Below are 15326 nucleotides of genomic sequence, written 5' to 3' on the forward strand. Positions count from 1 at the left end.
GGCTTCAACCACCAGCACTACTCTGTACCATGCCGAGTCTGTCGAGGACGCCGACACGCAGATGGGCCTGAAATGCAATTCATGTAAGTTTCATTGCCCAATCCAGATTTACACAGCTAAGCCTTCACAGCCACCAGCCAGCCTTTCCGTTCTGAGATGAATCGTGTCATTTCGCACTATCTCCATCCTGGCTCGAGCAGAGAGCTCAATCTCTCAAGTAGGGACCGCGCCGCCGTTCTTCATGCCCTAGAACACACTACTCACCCCTCTGCGCTCACCCTCGTCAGAGACATGGTCGAAGCTAGCTTGCGCGGTCAATCTCACCCGAATTTCATCCGCTGGGCTATCTGTAACGGCAACAAGCCACGCGTGCTCTTCGTCCGGAACTCAGGTATCGCGCATATCGTCGCGGCTCTCATTCTCGGTCTTCTGCTCATTTTAAGCCACGCGTCAAGATGGTGGAGGTTCTTCGTCTTTCCACTCTTTTTCGTTGGCTTCGATATCGGTGTCGCGGCTTACAAGGGTCTTTGCGTCATCATCCACACAAGCCATCGCCGAGCTCTGCGCCCATGGGAGCAATTCAGCGAGGACGTCTCCCTTACCAGCTTCGATAGCGGCCCTGAAGAGGAAGCTAATCTATCTACCGACGACATGTTCAGCATGGTCTCCCGCTCCAGAAATGGTGTTTCACTCGACACTTTCGGGACATCTAACAGCTACAGCCATGAGTTGTGGGTCGAGAAATACAGACAGAAGCATCTGTTCCGGAAGATTTTCACCAAGAGCATCTGGGTGCAAGAACAGGCGGTGAGGTTGTTACAGGACAAGATTGTGAAGCAGAGTCATGCTTGGGCTCTGATCATCAGTGTCTTGTTGACGGCCTTGGTGGTGGCACTACCGCAGGCCAATGTTATCTAGAGAATACCTCAGCATCGGCATCAGTATCCGCATCAGCGTCAGCGTCAGCGCATTCGCAGTCATTCGAGCGTCCAAGTGCTGGACACTCGCTTCCGACTGCTCAGGCGTAGAGTTCGAAAAGAGGTTTGCATGTGCTCGCGAAAGAATTCCCGTTATTTTCGGTGTTGGATGGATCAATGTGGATGTGCAGGTTGGATGATGGATAATCGATTGACTCATTTTCTAAGTGTCTTCGCGTCAGAAGAGAGGAGACAGTCATTGCATACTGGCCTTGTACTCGGAGAGACTGGCTAGTCTTCTTCTTGCCATCGGAGTCATCTCACGTTGGCTAACTTATCTCATCTACTGCAAAGACTCTCAATATCCCATAGAAATTGCATAGCGTTGGCACAGCGTGCGGTCCGTCAACATCAACGATAGAAAATTTCCATGCTTTGAACTTCCCTCGTTTCAATGCTGCTCTATTTAGTGTGACCGAATGAGAGCCTGAAAATCTGACTGTTCAGCCTCGATCATAAGGTTGAAAGAGCCGAGGGCCTCTAAGCATGCAGCCAGTCGATCACCTTCATGGAAAGCATCGAAGTCATCCAGGTCCTCTAACTGTACAACCCTCATACGATCCGACCCTTTTTGACGTCTCACCAACAAAAGCAGAGTAGCTGAATCAATCTGAGAGTCCTTCTTGGTTTCCGCGTGAGCTGCCTTTCGAGGCCTAATTTTCCTTGGAACGAATGAAGATTTCAACAGATCGAGGTTGCGAAGACAGTAGCATGAACTGTTATTGAGAATGTAGTTTGAAATGGCACAACAGAAAAGGTTGCTGCTTCGAAAAATCAAGCATTTTGGTAGAATGGGATTGGCATTGAAGATGTATCGCGATCGCTCTTCATAAATGGTCTACCTCCAAGGGACGAGTATGGACGCTCTATATTCATCAAGACCCTAAATCGTAGGTCTCCAATGCCTTACATCATTTCACGCGGGCTACCTATGGGCTACCCTTTGGCCTTCACCGCGTCGACAGGATGCAGCAACATGCCGGGCAGAAACAACCTGCCCACCTTGTCCAACCCAGCAGGATAAGGGTACGGCGTGTCCTTGTGACCATTCGGACCCATTCCTCGCACCGCAAAGGCCTCCCCTTCAAGTCCACACCGCCGCCGATACGGCGTCCGTGGATACTGCTCGACTCCAGACGCCACCGAAACGTTCTTCGTGTTCGCATTTTGATCGTATCTTGCGCAGCAAAGTCAGTAAAGGTGCCATTCGGCCCGACAATGTTGAAGATTTTGTTGTCTTCCTCGGGCTCATCCACCCCCACTTGGTGGTCTAAGTATTGCGGTACGGAGAATTGGGCTACTTTGAGAGCATGGAGGAGCACCATGGTGTGGGCGAACGTTTGGGACCGTATGTTCATGCTCTGGGCATCATGCATAATCTGCAGAAGCTGCCTAGACAAGCGGACCCACGGAGTGACCATGAGTGAGCGACGAGGTGGATCTTCCCTTCTGGAAACCGTAGATGGTATTCTTCTTGAAAAGCTCCGTGTGATTGAGGTCTATAATAGGAGACCTTGAAATAAGGTCTGCCTCTTCGCCGACGCCTCAGGAGTAATCATCTTCTGCTGCTGTCTTCCTGTGAAATTTAGGTCCGAGAGATCTTGGGACGGCCCAGCTTCGTACAGGACCCCGGACACCACCGTCTGGGTTGGCGGCCTCTACAGTGTCCGAGAAGCTGGCGTAAGTACCGTGGTAAGAAGGGATGTAGAATCTGGCAGCTCGTTCAAACTGAAGCTTGCGTGGCTGTTTGCGAGCCCACGACTCGGCATTCTCGAGAATATTGTACCAGTTCCCTGTATAGCGGACGTCAAGTTCAAATTGCCACAAGAAGACGAAGTCAGGGTTCATATTGGAAAACAATTTTAGTGGCTGATTTTTGTGTTGAGATTGACCGCCTCCTTGATCAATCCCAGGATACCAAACCTTCAGTAGGTCTTGGTTGAAGAGGATCGTCATATTATGGAATTCGCGAGGTACGATATCACCAAGGGCTTCTTAATAGGCCCCAGAACCAGGGCTAGTCCGGATAGATCTGTCTTTGTCTTTGATTTCCACCATTATATTCCAATCCCTGCCAAGCACGAAGGAGAATAGCTGTTTCGTCTTTACACTTCTTCGATGGAGAGAACAACGCACGTTTGCTACTTCTCAACATAAGCATTGTGCTGCGTTTCAGAGACAGAGGCTTTTCAGTCTCAGGCTATGCAAGAACCAAATTTTGCCCAGGACTACGACTAAAGCGAGGTTTGTTTGCTTCCTCACACTGGCCTTGCAATTGGCCCCAATCGACATATCTCCAATCAACATCCGGACTCCCGAAAGTTTGGAGTAGGGGCCGATCTCGAACAATGTCAAATCCGTAGAGGCCAAGTCGACCACTCCGATCAAGCAATGGGTACTATCAAGCTCACTTTCGGCAAAGGAGCCAAACATGGGGTTTGGGTTTAGAGGTTTGCCATCGATGAATTTCGATTCCTCAGGACATGACGAGACGAGGCGCTTACCAATTGGATCAACAACCAAGGCCTCAAGCATGTCGTCTGGACTGCTGTTCACATGTACGCCTCGCGGCCCCAAATATGGCTGCTGAGAGCCATGCCATCTCTGACACCACGCTTGAACATTGTAGTCAAGGTAGACGTTGTAGGGTTTGCGAGGAAATAAATCCCTGGACGCTAAATCGATGTATTCGACCGAAGGCGGTCTGCGCGCTGATGGCTTCTCAATGACGGCATGCCCGTCATTTCCGACACCATGGTCATTGTGGACAAAGTCTGGAACGACGGTGATGTTCCTATACAGCGGAATCCCGAAGTCATGCCGGCAAATGTAGGAAATTGAGAAGGTGCATGGAAGTAATGACACGACTTTGTCTTCACATCTACAAGCGTTTGGGATATAACAAGGTGCTACTAACAAAAGAAAGAAAAAATAAATGTTAGGGAGGAGTATAGATACAAAGCATCGCATGGATCCTGGCACATCAATTCGTCGCAGATCCCTACCGAATTCCCGAAATCAGCCCCATGTCGCATACTTGTATCCTCGGTCACAGCAACCAGTCAACACGGCCGGATAATAACATAAATTGTATGGACAAGTTCTATGACTTGCTCGTTGGTGAATCAGGAGAGAACGAGTCGACCCCAAAAGTGTCTAAGTATTTCATGGCACAAGTACTTTTTAATCTAGAGAGTAAAGACTAATCTTACTTTACTCGGTTTACTCCTTTTTGCAAAACCATTTGCGGGAGCGCCCGTTTGGCAGCCACCCCACCAAATTTTCGCCGTGACCACCGCCAAATGTGCGTAAGAGGTATTTCGCATTACATAGACATAGAACCACATTCAAGTAGCCGTTGCAGTAGTCACTGTAGCTATTCAAGTAGATTACAAGTAGTTACTATCTAAAAATCGGGCAGAACCTCTATACAGAGTGGTGAAAAAAAAATGGGCTGGGGCACACCAAAATGGAGCTCTATAACTGCACTCCCTATATATGGCGTATCAGACGGCTGGACTGTGCCAGAAACACGTCGTTAAACGACTTATTGACAGATCTTTGTGCGCGAGACTGATCCATAAGGATGTGGTGTAGTGGTGAGGTATGCCCCATGATGTAGCTTCACCGGACCACCTCTTGCCAGCCCATGCTGTCTGCAGTGCTCCCAGCAGTGCTCTGTCCAGTGGTCTCAGTAGTAGTGCTCTGTCCAGTGGTTCCAGTAGTAGTGCTCTGTCCAGTGCTCCCAGTAGTAGTGCTCTGTCCAGTGCTCCCAGTAGCAGTGCTCTGTCCAGTGGTCCCAGTAGTGCTCTCAGTAGTGCTCTGTCCAGTGGTCCCAGTAGTAGTGCTCTGTCCAGTGGTCCCAGTAGTGCTCTCAGTAGTGCTCTGTCCAGTGGTCCCAGTAGTAGTGCTCTATCCAGTGCTCCCAGCAGTGCGCTGTCCAGTGCTTCCAGTAGTAGTGCTCTGTCCAGTGGTCTTAGTAGTACTCCCCGTAGTGCTCCCAGTAGTGCTCTGTCCAGTGGTCCCAGTAGTAGTGCTCTGTCCAGTGCTCTGTCTAGTGGTCCCAATAGTGCTCTGTCCAGTGATCCCAGTAGTGCTCTGTCCAGTGGTCCCAGTAGTAGTGCTCTGTCCAGTGCTCTGTCCAGCAGTGCTCTGTCCAGTGGTCCCAGTAGAGTAGGTAGGTAGGTAGGTAGGTAGGTAGGTAGCTACGCAGCAAGGTAGGTAGATAGGTAGCTGCGCAGCAGTGAAGGTAAGTAGGTAGGTAGGTAGGTAGGTAGGTAGCTGCGCAGCAGTGAAGGTAAGTAGGTAGGTAGGTAGGTAGCTGCGCAGCAGTGTAGGTAGGTAGGTAGGTAGGTAGGTAGGTAGGTAGCTGCGTAGTAGTGAAGGTAAGTAGGTAGGTAGGTAGGTAGGTAGGCGCGCAGCAATGTAGATAAGCTCGCAGCAGTGTAGGTAGGTAGCTATCTACATTGCTGCGCAGCTACCTATCTACCTACCTTAATACATAGCTATTTACCTACCTACATTGCTACGCAGCTACCTAGCTACCTACCTACACTACTGCGCACTTATCTACACTGCTGCGCGCCTACCTACCTACCTACCTACCTACCTACCTACCTACCTACATTGCTGCGCGCCTACCTACCTACCTACCTACCTACACTACTACGCACCTACCTACCTACCTACTATGTCCAGTGCTCCCGGTACTACTTCCAGTAGTGCTCTGTCCAATTGCTCCCAGTAGTGCGCTATCCAGTACTTCTAGTACTACTCTCCGTAGTGCTCTGTCAATTGCTCTTAGTACTGGAAGTAGTACTGAGAGCACTGGATAGCGCACTGCACTACTGAGAGTACTGGACAGAGCACTACTGGGAGTACTAGACAGAGCACTACTGGGACCACTGGACAGAGCACTACTGGGAGCACTACGGGGAGCACTACTGGGAGCACTGGACAGAGCACTACTGGGAGCACTACGGGGAGCACTACTGAGACCACTGGACAGAGCACTGCTGGGAGCAGTACTGAGAGTAGTACTGGAAGCACTGGACAGAGCACTACTACTGGGACCACTGGACAGAGCACTATTGGGACCACTGGACAGAGCACTACTGAGACCACTACTGAGACCACTGGACAGAGCACTACTACTGGGACCACTGGACAGAGCACTACTGGGAGCACTACTGGGACCACTGGACAGAGCACTGGACAGAGCACTACTACTGAGAGTACTGGACAGAGCACTACTGGGACCACTACTGGGACCACTACTGGGACCACTGGACAGAGCACTACTACTGGAAGCACTGGACAGCGCACTGCTGGGAGCACTGGATAGAGCACTACTACTGGGACCACTGGACAGAGCACTACTGGGACCACTACTGGGACCACTGGACAGAGCACTACTACTGGGACCACTGGATAGAGCACTACTGGGAGCACTGGACAGAGCACTACTGGGAGTAGTACTGAGAGTGGTACTGGAAGCACTGAATGAAGCACTACTAGCAATATTGGGAAAGCATTGCGATGGCATAGCGATAGCGACAGCGACAGCGTGGCTGTGGAGGTCTAAAAAAAGCTACATCAAGTTCTTCGGCAATTGGACTATACACGGCTTCATATTTAGACGAATCTACAGCTAACCTACAGCTATCTACCACGAATTTGGCTTCTGCGTACATTTGGCGGTGGTCACGGCGAAAATTTGGTGGGGTGGCTGCCAAACGGGCGCTCCCGCAAATGGTTTTGCAAAAAGGAGTAGGCTGTGCCACTTCCTACTTTACTCGAACGCTTCTAAAAGATGGCGCGCGGCAGCGGCAAGCGTCCCTGGCATGAGTCGACATAATGAATCCATGATTGATGACGCATATTATATACTATATGTTGCATGAATCAGGATATATATGATAGAACGCTCGAAGATGCACGCCAATCGACGACTGTAACCCGTCAACGACTTACCCCTAGATAGCCATACAAATGTCCCCACACGAGCGGTATTGGCGACTTTTGCAGCTGTCCGCGCGAATATCGTTGTTTGTAGCTCTTGATAGGAAGTCAATCTTACACATCGGCCTTAGCACCACCCTTCATCATCTCACTGGGTTTTCAATGCCAACGGCTTATTCCCTCCATCTAATACCCCACTCTCCTTTGGCAAAACTACTCTCCACCACTCTGCCCCATTGAACCGCCTCTACGCTTCTCCTCTTTCCCTCCTCCGTCTCGAAGCCAAAAGCCACACCTCTACGTGCGGCCCTCCTCACCATCTCCCGCTCTTTAGCCTTTTGCATGCCCCATTCCCTCAGAGTCTTATGCGGTCTTTTCTCCGATTGGGGCTTCGTAGTAGTAGCAGTAGTAGTTGTAGTAGTAGCTGCAGGAGGCTCCATCTCAGATGGGAGTCTCACGCCGCCACCATCGTCCTCCGCTTCCTCTTCTCCATCACTCGGACCGTCTTCTCCCAGCTCCTCTGCGTCTAAGAGCTCGACCTCCTCATTATCAGATCCGTCGTCCGTCCTAGTCTTCGTAAAGATCGCTCTCTCCACTTCTTCACATTTCACAATCCTTCTTTCTCTGCCATCGCCCAGTAGCTGTACAAAAGCTTGCTCGATGTCGTTCTCAGTGGAAGGGGCAGGACGAGGCCTCTCTCGTCGGCAGCGGTCCGAGCAGTATTTCTGAGGCGTGGCTTGTGTGGTGTGGGATTTGCGGGGAGCTTTGGCAGGGTTAGAACAGGAGAGGTAGCCAAGTTGTATCAGAAGAGAAGTACTATCACATCAAGAGGAAATTTATAGTAGCTACATGAAAGACGAAGTATTGGCTTACAAAGTACACGTCCACATGTGCGGCAGTAGAGAGTATTGGCCGATGGCCCCGGGGCAGGAGCATTGCGAGAAGGCCGAGTGGACATGCTTGAAGCTTGTCCAGACGTCGTGGGTGGCGAAACAGCCCGGGAAACACGACAACCGAGAGAAAGAGACTGAAGTGAAAGAATTGGAAGACGTGGAAGACGATTCAGGCGTCCAATACGGTGCATCAAGTGGGAAGGAACCTGTTAAGCTAGGAGAGGTTTTCCAAGTTCCCTATTTACTTTGAACGGTCAATGGCTGACAAGACGATTGTACATCCGCCAATGCGACGCTTTACTAAACACTTGTTCGTGCTCAATGCCAATTCAATGCACCCTTCAATATCAAAATGGTCATGATTCTCCCGTGCCCTTTTCCCTTTGCCCTTCCACCATTAGACGCTATGCTAGAAAGATAACTCCATGCCTAATACTGCCTGCTGTACATTTCTTCATGCACGCTTGTCTTCTAAACTTTCCCTCATCACAGCTGCCCAGATAAAATAGCTTCCGTCGCTGTCAATGAGTCAGCATATGGATTACTGAGCGCAGTACGCAAAAGACTCACCTGAACCAATGTACGCTTTTTTCGGTTCGAGATTGACGTTGAATCTCCTCTCCAGCTCCATCTTGATGCTCTTCTTTGTCACAGACATAAGATCGGCGGTCTTCAGGATTTCCCTGATCTCCGCCAAGATAGAGTCGTCACTTGGCAACTCCGAGAAGTCAGACATCTCCATGTTCTCTTGATAGCCTCTATTCACTATCTCTGATGGAGCGAGTGAAAGACGTGATCCATATTTCGGCATCTCCATCTGAGACATTGGTCTTGACGGTGGATAGCCATATTCTGAAGCTGCGGGATGATACGATTTCGTGCCGTATGAATAGCCAGAGATTTCCGACTTATCGTCATGCTGAGTTTGAGCGTCCCAAAGCTCAGCTTGGTATTCTTCCCATCTCTTGTGCGGAATCGACGCAGGGTCAAATTTGCCCTCATCAGATATAACTAACTGTTTCCCCTTCTCACCTGTAACAACTCGGGTATTACCCCATGAGAAATCATCCATGTGCCAGAACGAATACAGTGGCAGACCCAGTGAGAAGACAGGCATGGCCAGAATGTATATGATCATCCATCCAATCATCTCCCACTTTCTCCGTAGTATGAAGATTATGGCTTGTAGACCGTAGATGGCTCCTAACAGTACGAACGCCATCAATGGTACCACTGCAGAGTCGATAGCGATCAAGACAATCAGGTAACCAATGTAGGCCACGGTTACAGGCTGGACAATGGTGCTCATTAAGTCGAGTAAGACAACAAAGCGCATACTGAAACAACAGAAACCGCAGAGCTGCTGGAGTGGAATGAGTTCGACGAGATTGTGAACAGTCGAATTGATCCACCGTCGACGTTGCGACATGAAGACGTTCCAGCTGTCGGGTGCGATGGTCCAGGCATGCGCGTTAAAGGTGTATTTGGTCTTGTACTTCGGATGATGCTTGAGAAGGAGCGTCGTCAGAAATCGGTCCTCGCCAAGGTGGAGCAAGTTCTTCATGTGAAGAGTGTCTACACGGATTTCTGAATACGCCTCAACAATTTCTCGGCTGACGAACAGAGGCTTTCCAGTCTCCGCAGCGCGTATGCGGTACATCGTAAAACAACCTGGTAGGCAAGTTACAGAACCGAACAAGCTCTCGAAGGCCTTTGTCAAATTATGCGATATGTAGTATTCGTAGACCTGAATCATGGTGGTGAAGGAGGACTTGGCGTTAGATAAAGCAGTCTCTCCACAGATCCCAATGAGCCTGGTGTCGTGAAGGAATGCAGCTACCATGCGTGAAGCAGAGTCAGGAGCCACTACAGTGTCCGCATCGATCTGAAGCATGAATTCGTAAAATGTTGGGTTGACTCCAATGATATTCCGGATTTGATGATGCATCTCCAGCTCAAGAGGGTTCATAGGATGATTGTAATGCACGCGATTCAGGAATCTCATGATTACCATCTGAGAATCACGCTTGCCTCGATTGCCGGGTCTCGAGACTTCTGAGGGCTTTCCGATCTTGACGACGACCATAAAAGGCACGATATGTCCTTGAACTTCGTACAATCCAGAATAAACCTTACCCATATTGTGCTGTTTCATACCCTCGCCCAAGCTCTCGAAACTTAGTGGTTCAGGATCCACCGTTTCATTCACACCTAAGATGTCGAGGACGATTCTCGGAGTAGGTCGATCGTTGCCCTGGCCGATGATCATACCATCGCAGACAATGACCAATAATTTGCGTTTGTCGTCATACTTCATTCGTGCTGCCGAGTCAATGGCTCGGCGAAGAGAGTCCTCATCCTCAGTGTATGCTGGTACCTGGCAGATGACGAATTTATCGAGGTTCTCAGGTACATTCTTCTTTCCGAATTGCAAGGCTGCAAAGAATTTGAAGCCGATGACAGTAACCAAGAGAATTGAAATGGCGAGGAGTATATATTGGGCGAAGAGACATCGAGCAGAATTCCTCGTGTCTGTCGAACCGACGAAAAACAGGTTGTCGAGACACTCTTTCATGATTGCCTTATCAGATGATGACAGAGCGAGGTTCTCCCAGTCTTTGCTCACGTCGTTACCCGCGCTCATTTGGAAAAGGTTCACCACAAGAGGGTTCATGAAGTCGGGGCTTGCCTCAGATGATACCTTTGTCCCCGGCGGGGCTTGCAGTCGACGACCCCCTTTGACATAGTCGGTAAAGTCATACACCCGACCGTACAATGTCGCGATGGAAAATTGCTTCTTGGTTGCCAGCGTCTTGACATATTGAGGAGTATAACCAACCTCACCCTTTTTGTATTGGGCTTGCAGAGATTTTTGCTGTTCGTACCACCAATCTGGGCGTGAGTCGTTTGTAAAGTATCTGAAATCGTGGTATTTTGAATTGCTGTCTGTGCTGCTGATCACGTTCGCAGAGCCTGATACGTTCGTTGGAGCATAGCTGAGCTGAACACTGGGGTCGATATTATTGGGACAGAGTGCAGAAACCTGCATTGGAAAAAGATCCGTGGCATCGATCCCAGCATACTTTTTCAGGGCCGTCTGCGGAACTATGGAAGGGTAATGATTTGGCATGAAAGCCCCCAAATCATAGACCATTCCTCTGATAGCAATGTATGAACTCTGGCCGTTCTTGCCGTTGTGATTCGAGAGCTCATTCGCTGAGTAGACATTCTGTTTGGGACAGATGAGCCTGGGAAAGAGGATGATGAAGAAGATGACGAAGCCACAGCTGAGCCAGATCATGAGGTTGATGGCAAACTTCTCGCGCCATGCCATTCGAATATCTTTTCGTTTCATGCCACCGACCCATTTGATTAGAAAATCTGGCATCCACCAGGTCAAGAGGTAAATCAGAGCAACCCAGCGCTGTCGACTTCCGGACACGGGAACAACATCGACTTCTACCATTTTCTTCTTGTTGCCCTTCTCGGCCATTTGCTCCCTTGTCTCTAGATTGCGGAACATATCACCGGAGTTGAAAGCAGAAGCACCGGCATCGGACCGACCGTCCACCTCTCGACCACCAAAGTATGCCGCTTGCTTAGTTTCATCACCGTATATGAAAGCACCTGGGCTCGGCATATTCTGTTGTGATGCCAGAAGATTGACTCGGGAGTCACCAACGCCTCGATCCTGAGTCTCCATTGGGGTCAATGCCTCCTCTCCAACATCACTGACGTCTGCGTCAAAGAAGCGTCCGCCAGTAAAACCTTTTTCGCTGGACTTTGCGATTGTTGCCCAGCATCTTTCGCTAAGAAATACGCCGGTGGTGCCTACACGGGCCTCGTTTCCGGGCCATCTCTTTTTACTCAAAGCGGCCTCTACTTTCTCCCTTTCGCTTCCCATCAAAGTATCATGTGCTTCGACAAGACCAAGAAATTCGCCAAATGGTAAGAAAAGGCTGAAGTCTGCGTTTCGTAATCGCTGACTGATCTCAGCAATACCAAATGTCTGAATCTGGGCTCGGACACATTTACTATCGAACTGGTTGGCGATGCGGCGATCATTTGGCTTTAGACAGAAGACAAAGTAAGGATTGGTATCTGTGGACGAGATAGACTTCGTTATATTTTCCAAAGACGACAAGAACTGGCCGGAAGCACCTTGGTCGATGCCGCCTAGACGATCATTACCTTTACGTCCTCCAGCAGCCCTCTTACGAAGATCACCGGCTTGGCTATCAGCATCTTCATTAGATTGAGTAGCACTAGTCGTACGTGCAGCAAGCCTCCCTGGTCGTTCGCCCTTCCTGCGGGCCATACTTGGCATTCGCAGTGGCTTCGAGCTGACTTGGGCCTGCATGATAGCAGTCTTTTCGCTTGGATGCATTACGGTATGAAGCGCTTCTTGCCCAAACAATTCACGGACGAAATCACTCTTGGTGGAGTTGATCAGATTCATCAGATCGCCCGGGATTACTTCTCCGTTCTCCTCGACCAGTCCGTTAATCGGATAATCGACCTCACCAGCAAAATGTCTCACCGTGAAGGATGCGGCGGCATTCTGTGTGACGAAGTTGCTGCCCGGCATCTTAGCAGTAGCACTTCCCACAGTGATTGCAGGATTCTTGTTCTCGAATCGCTTTCTGAGGCTGTCCAAAAGCTGTAAATCTGTTCTGCCACGTCGACTCTGGTCACTGAGTATACTAAGAAGTCCATTGCCATGTTTGAGTAAACCGCGGACAGCATCGGTATTGTCAAAGTAACTCGTTGCTGGCACGCTGACATCCTCACTTTCCATCAGATCGGCCTTGCGCTCGAAGAAACTCTGCAACGCGAAATTGTACAGCGACTCAGCTGCGGCGTTGTTAAGCAACTGGTCTAATACAGAACCTGTTGACGCAGACTGCGCAAATCCCGGGAAGTCGATAATTGATATGGTGTTTGCAACGGAGTCCTCCAGGGCGCAAGTCCTCTGGTTTATCTGCTCAATGACATACGCTACAAGTAGAGAGTAGAGGGTCCGTGCTAGCTCGTCCGCGTTCTCTCGAGCACCTTTAGGATCAAGCATGACTGTGACTCGTTCCCGATGTATCGTCTTTGTCTTGTAGCCGAGACTGGTCTCGAGATCCTGAATGCTCAATCCAAGGAATGCAGCGACTATGCCCAAAACCTCCCTATTTTTCACAGTGGTCACTGTCTCGCCACCTTCGTGGGAATAACCGCCACTATCGTCGGCGGCAGGTAGAGTGGATTGACTAGTCGTGAATTCCAGCTGCCCAATATGGAGGATGCTGGCAAGAATTTGGCAGATTTCTGCTATATCACCTCGTGGAAATTCGAGCTTTCGTAAGGCTGTCTTGAAGTGCTGGAAACCTTCGGCATCATTGATTCCTACCTTGAGTTGCGTAGGGTGACCTAGGTACCGCCACCTCTTGTGACCAATATTTCCAGATGACCTATTGCCGGCGGAGACACCGCTTTCAGCCACCACACCTGCGTTTTCAAGACCAAGATGCGCTTTCTCTGCAGCGCTCGTTCCGGCCAGCAAGTAGTATAGGACGTGGAAGCTTCGCTCGCCAGTCGGGACCGAAGCGATCCTGCTTCGTTCCAATCGATGGTCCAACAGCTTCCCTCCAATGAGCGTAGGATTCATCGTTGACGAGGAATCATATTGCAATTCGAAAAAGAGTCCAGCCTTTGATGCAGTCGGCGTGGTGAGAGATTTCGTGGTCGTAAGTGTGTCGAATACGAAAGCCGCAAGAGAAAGCTTCGTAGAAAGCGGCGTGGATGAGAAGGATAGGATTGAAGAAAGCAGGTGCGAGCGTATGGTGGTCTTGCCGGAGCCAGATTCACCACTGCATAGCCAAGCGAACTTAGCATCTGAGCCACAAAGATAGAAGTGGGCTGCTGGATGACGGTGTCACTTACAGAAAGACCACAGCCTGATTCTCTCCCCGTCCTCCTAATCTTGACCAAGCTCTTCTCGCCAATTCTTCGGCCTCGCCCATGGCACTTCCTTGTTTGCTGCCATCGGGACCCTTTGAGGAGGAAGTGTAGGTGTTGAGGGAGATGAGTGCTTGAGATGATAATCTTGACACTGGCAGGGAGACATGGAAACTTTGGACCTGATTAGCTTTCTTGTAAGGAATCAATCAGAACATGTTGACATACCGACTGGCAAGATGTGCTGTCAAATGCGTATCTGACTGTAAATGGGCGGGCAACGCCGGTAGAGAGGGTTGGGCGTGTGCTGGAGTCGTACTGTTGAGCGAAGGAAGGGCCATGATGGCGGCACAACAGGGGCGTTTCTCAATCCAGAGGGTTGAGGACTTGGTTTGACTTGGGGTATGTCTCTGATGCACCGATTGCACTTTTCAAAGACCAAAGTTGAACGGGTGTGGGTGTAACTGCAAAAGCAAAGTAATGGGCCCGAGGATGATGCTGTTGGTGGGCAGTAACCCAGAGGTGGAGCCGTCAGACGGACGGGGTGTCTTAGCGAGAGACAGACAGCGTAAAAGTGGAAAAGGAAGGGAAAGGATCTAAACGAAGGTCGTTAAGGGTAGATTGACAAAGATGAAGATAAGAAAAGAGGTAGAAGGCGACAGTCTCTGTTGTGGTAAGATACTCGGAGGGAGCGAGGGAGGGAGAGAGAGAGTCTCGACGGAGGTGCTAAGCATTTTTAGAGCCACGGGTACGCGATCTTTTTACGATGTCCAGTGTCCGTTGCCACTAAATCCACTTTCTCTCAGCTGCTTTGAGCTGTACTCGTATTGAACGTCTATGATGGAAAACTGATTGGTCTGGTAAATGTCACAACTTGATTACATATTCATTGAATCGTTCGTTCTACGTCTGACGAGTGTAAAGTCGGATTACCTATGGTGATGTGTTTACATTGTTAGCTTACTCCGTACAGCATGCAGGATTCAATAAAGGGCCATGGAGACCGACTGAACTTGCGGGCGCTAGAAGAAGCCCGCAGATCTCCCTTCCCTTCTTTTGGGCTGGGACCCCAAGAAAGACTGCCATGTGCCAAGTGCCAAATGTGCCAAAATACCTAGTACCATAGGAAAACTGAAATATAATTCAATGAAATGATCACACACATACATGAATAATTCGTCTTTTTCACTGCCCCTATATCGCACAGTCGAACCGGAATGAATGTTGTGGGCGGCCAAAGGATCAAATAATACGAGACATTATTTATTTAGTGCATCTAGTGGAGGGGTGTGTTGCTATTTCCAGCAGTGGCGGCGGCGGGCACGGGGGTTGCTCTAGCGTGTTTTCATCTGTCTCACTGACTCAAGGTAGACGACAACAAGCATCAACATTCGGCTCATAGCCTTGTATCTCCTGCTGCAACACCGCCGAGCAATTCATCCTTTCCATGCCCACAGGGTCACACTCGTTCCTCTCTCGTTGATTGTCACTCGCATCATCGTTCGTTGCTTGCCTATGACACCCTGGGCACCGTGATCCTTTGCCTCCCGAA

The 15326-nt window shown here is 49.8% G+C and overlaps 8 protein-coding genes across 8 annotated transcripts; 2 read left to right on the forward strand and 6 right to left on the reverse strand.

Annotated features, from left to right (window-relative positions):
• Positions 1-61: 61 nt before the first annotated feature.
• Positions 62-918, forward strand: HO173_011674 (uncharacterized protein; the record flags this gene model as incomplete). Its single annotated transcript, XM_037313553.1, has 2 exons — positions 62-83; positions 131-918. 2 exons carry the CDS (start codon positions 62-64, stop codon positions 916-918), a joined length of 810 nt encoding a protein of 269 aa, XP_037159470.1.
• Positions 919-1383: 465 nt separating this feature from the next.
• HO173_011675 (uncharacterized protein) lies at positions 1384-2398 on the reverse strand (the record flags this gene model as incomplete). Its single annotated transcript, XM_037313554.1, has 2 exons — positions 1384-1630; positions 1980-2398. The coding sequence occupies 2 exons, from the start codon at positions 2396-2398 to the stop codon at positions 1384-1386; spliced, it is 666 nt and encodes a 221-aa protein (XP_037159471.1).
• A 124-nt stretch (positions 2399-2522) lies between these two features.
• HO173_011676 (uncharacterized protein) lies at positions 2523-2933 on the reverse strand (the record flags this gene model as incomplete). Its single annotated transcript, XM_037313555.1, has 1 exon — positions 2523-2933. One exon carries the CDS (start codon positions 2931-2933, stop codon positions 2523-2525), a length of 411 nt encoding a protein of 136 aa, XP_037159472.1.
• Positions 2934-3149: 216 nt separating this feature from the next.
• On the reverse strand, positions 3150-4012 carry HO173_011677 (uncharacterized protein; the record flags this gene model as incomplete). The annotated part of the gene is made up of 2 exons (XM_037313556.1): positions 3150-3771; positions 3936-4012. 2 exons carry the CDS (start codon positions 4010-4012, stop codon positions 3150-3152), a joined length of 699 nt encoding a protein of 232 aa, XP_037159473.1.
• A 571-nt stretch (positions 4013-4583) lies between these two features.
• HO173_011678 (uncharacterized protein) lies at positions 4584-5162 on the forward strand (the record flags this gene model as incomplete). The annotated part of the gene is made up of 1 exon (XM_037313557.1): positions 4584-5162. The coding sequence occupies one exon, from the start codon at positions 4584-4586 to the stop codon at positions 5160-5162; it is 579 nt and encodes a 192-aa protein (XP_037159474.1).
• Positions 5163-5658: 496 nt separating this feature from the next.
• Positions 5659-6522, reverse strand: HO173_011679 (uncharacterized protein; the record flags this gene model as incomplete). The annotated part of the gene is made up of 1 exon (XM_037313558.1): positions 5659-6522. The coding sequence occupies one exon, from the start codon at positions 6520-6522 to the stop codon at positions 5659-5661; it is 864 nt and encodes a 287-aa protein (XP_037159475.1).
• A 589-nt stretch (positions 6523-7111) lies between these two features.
• HO173_011680 (uncharacterized protein) lies at positions 7112-7896 on the reverse strand (the record flags this gene model as incomplete). The annotated part of the gene is made up of 2 exons (XM_037313559.1): positions 7112-7701; positions 7812-7896. 2 exons carry the CDS (start codon positions 7894-7896, stop codon positions 7112-7114), a joined length of 675 nt encoding a protein of 224 aa, XP_037159476.1.
• Positions 7897-8317: 421 nt separating this feature from the next.
• On the reverse strand, positions 8318-14115 carry HO173_011681 (uncharacterized protein; the record flags this gene model as incomplete). The annotated part of the gene is made up of 4 exons (XM_037313560.1): positions 8318-8349; positions 8402-13686; positions 13760-13948; positions 14003-14115. 4 exons carry the CDS (start codon positions 14113-14115, stop codon positions 8318-8320), a joined length of 5619 nt encoding a protein of 1872 aa, XP_037159477.1.
• Between the last annotated feature and the right edge of the window lie 1211 nt (positions 14116-15326).

Source organism: Letharia columbiana (genome assembly GCF_014066305.1).
Source record: "Letharia columbiana isolate WasteWater2 chromosome Unknown Sc0000066_s0, whole genome shotgun sequence".
Lineage (NCBI taxonomy): Eukaryota > Fungi > Ascomycota > Lecanoromycetes > Lecanorales > Parmeliaceae > Letharia > Letharia columbiana.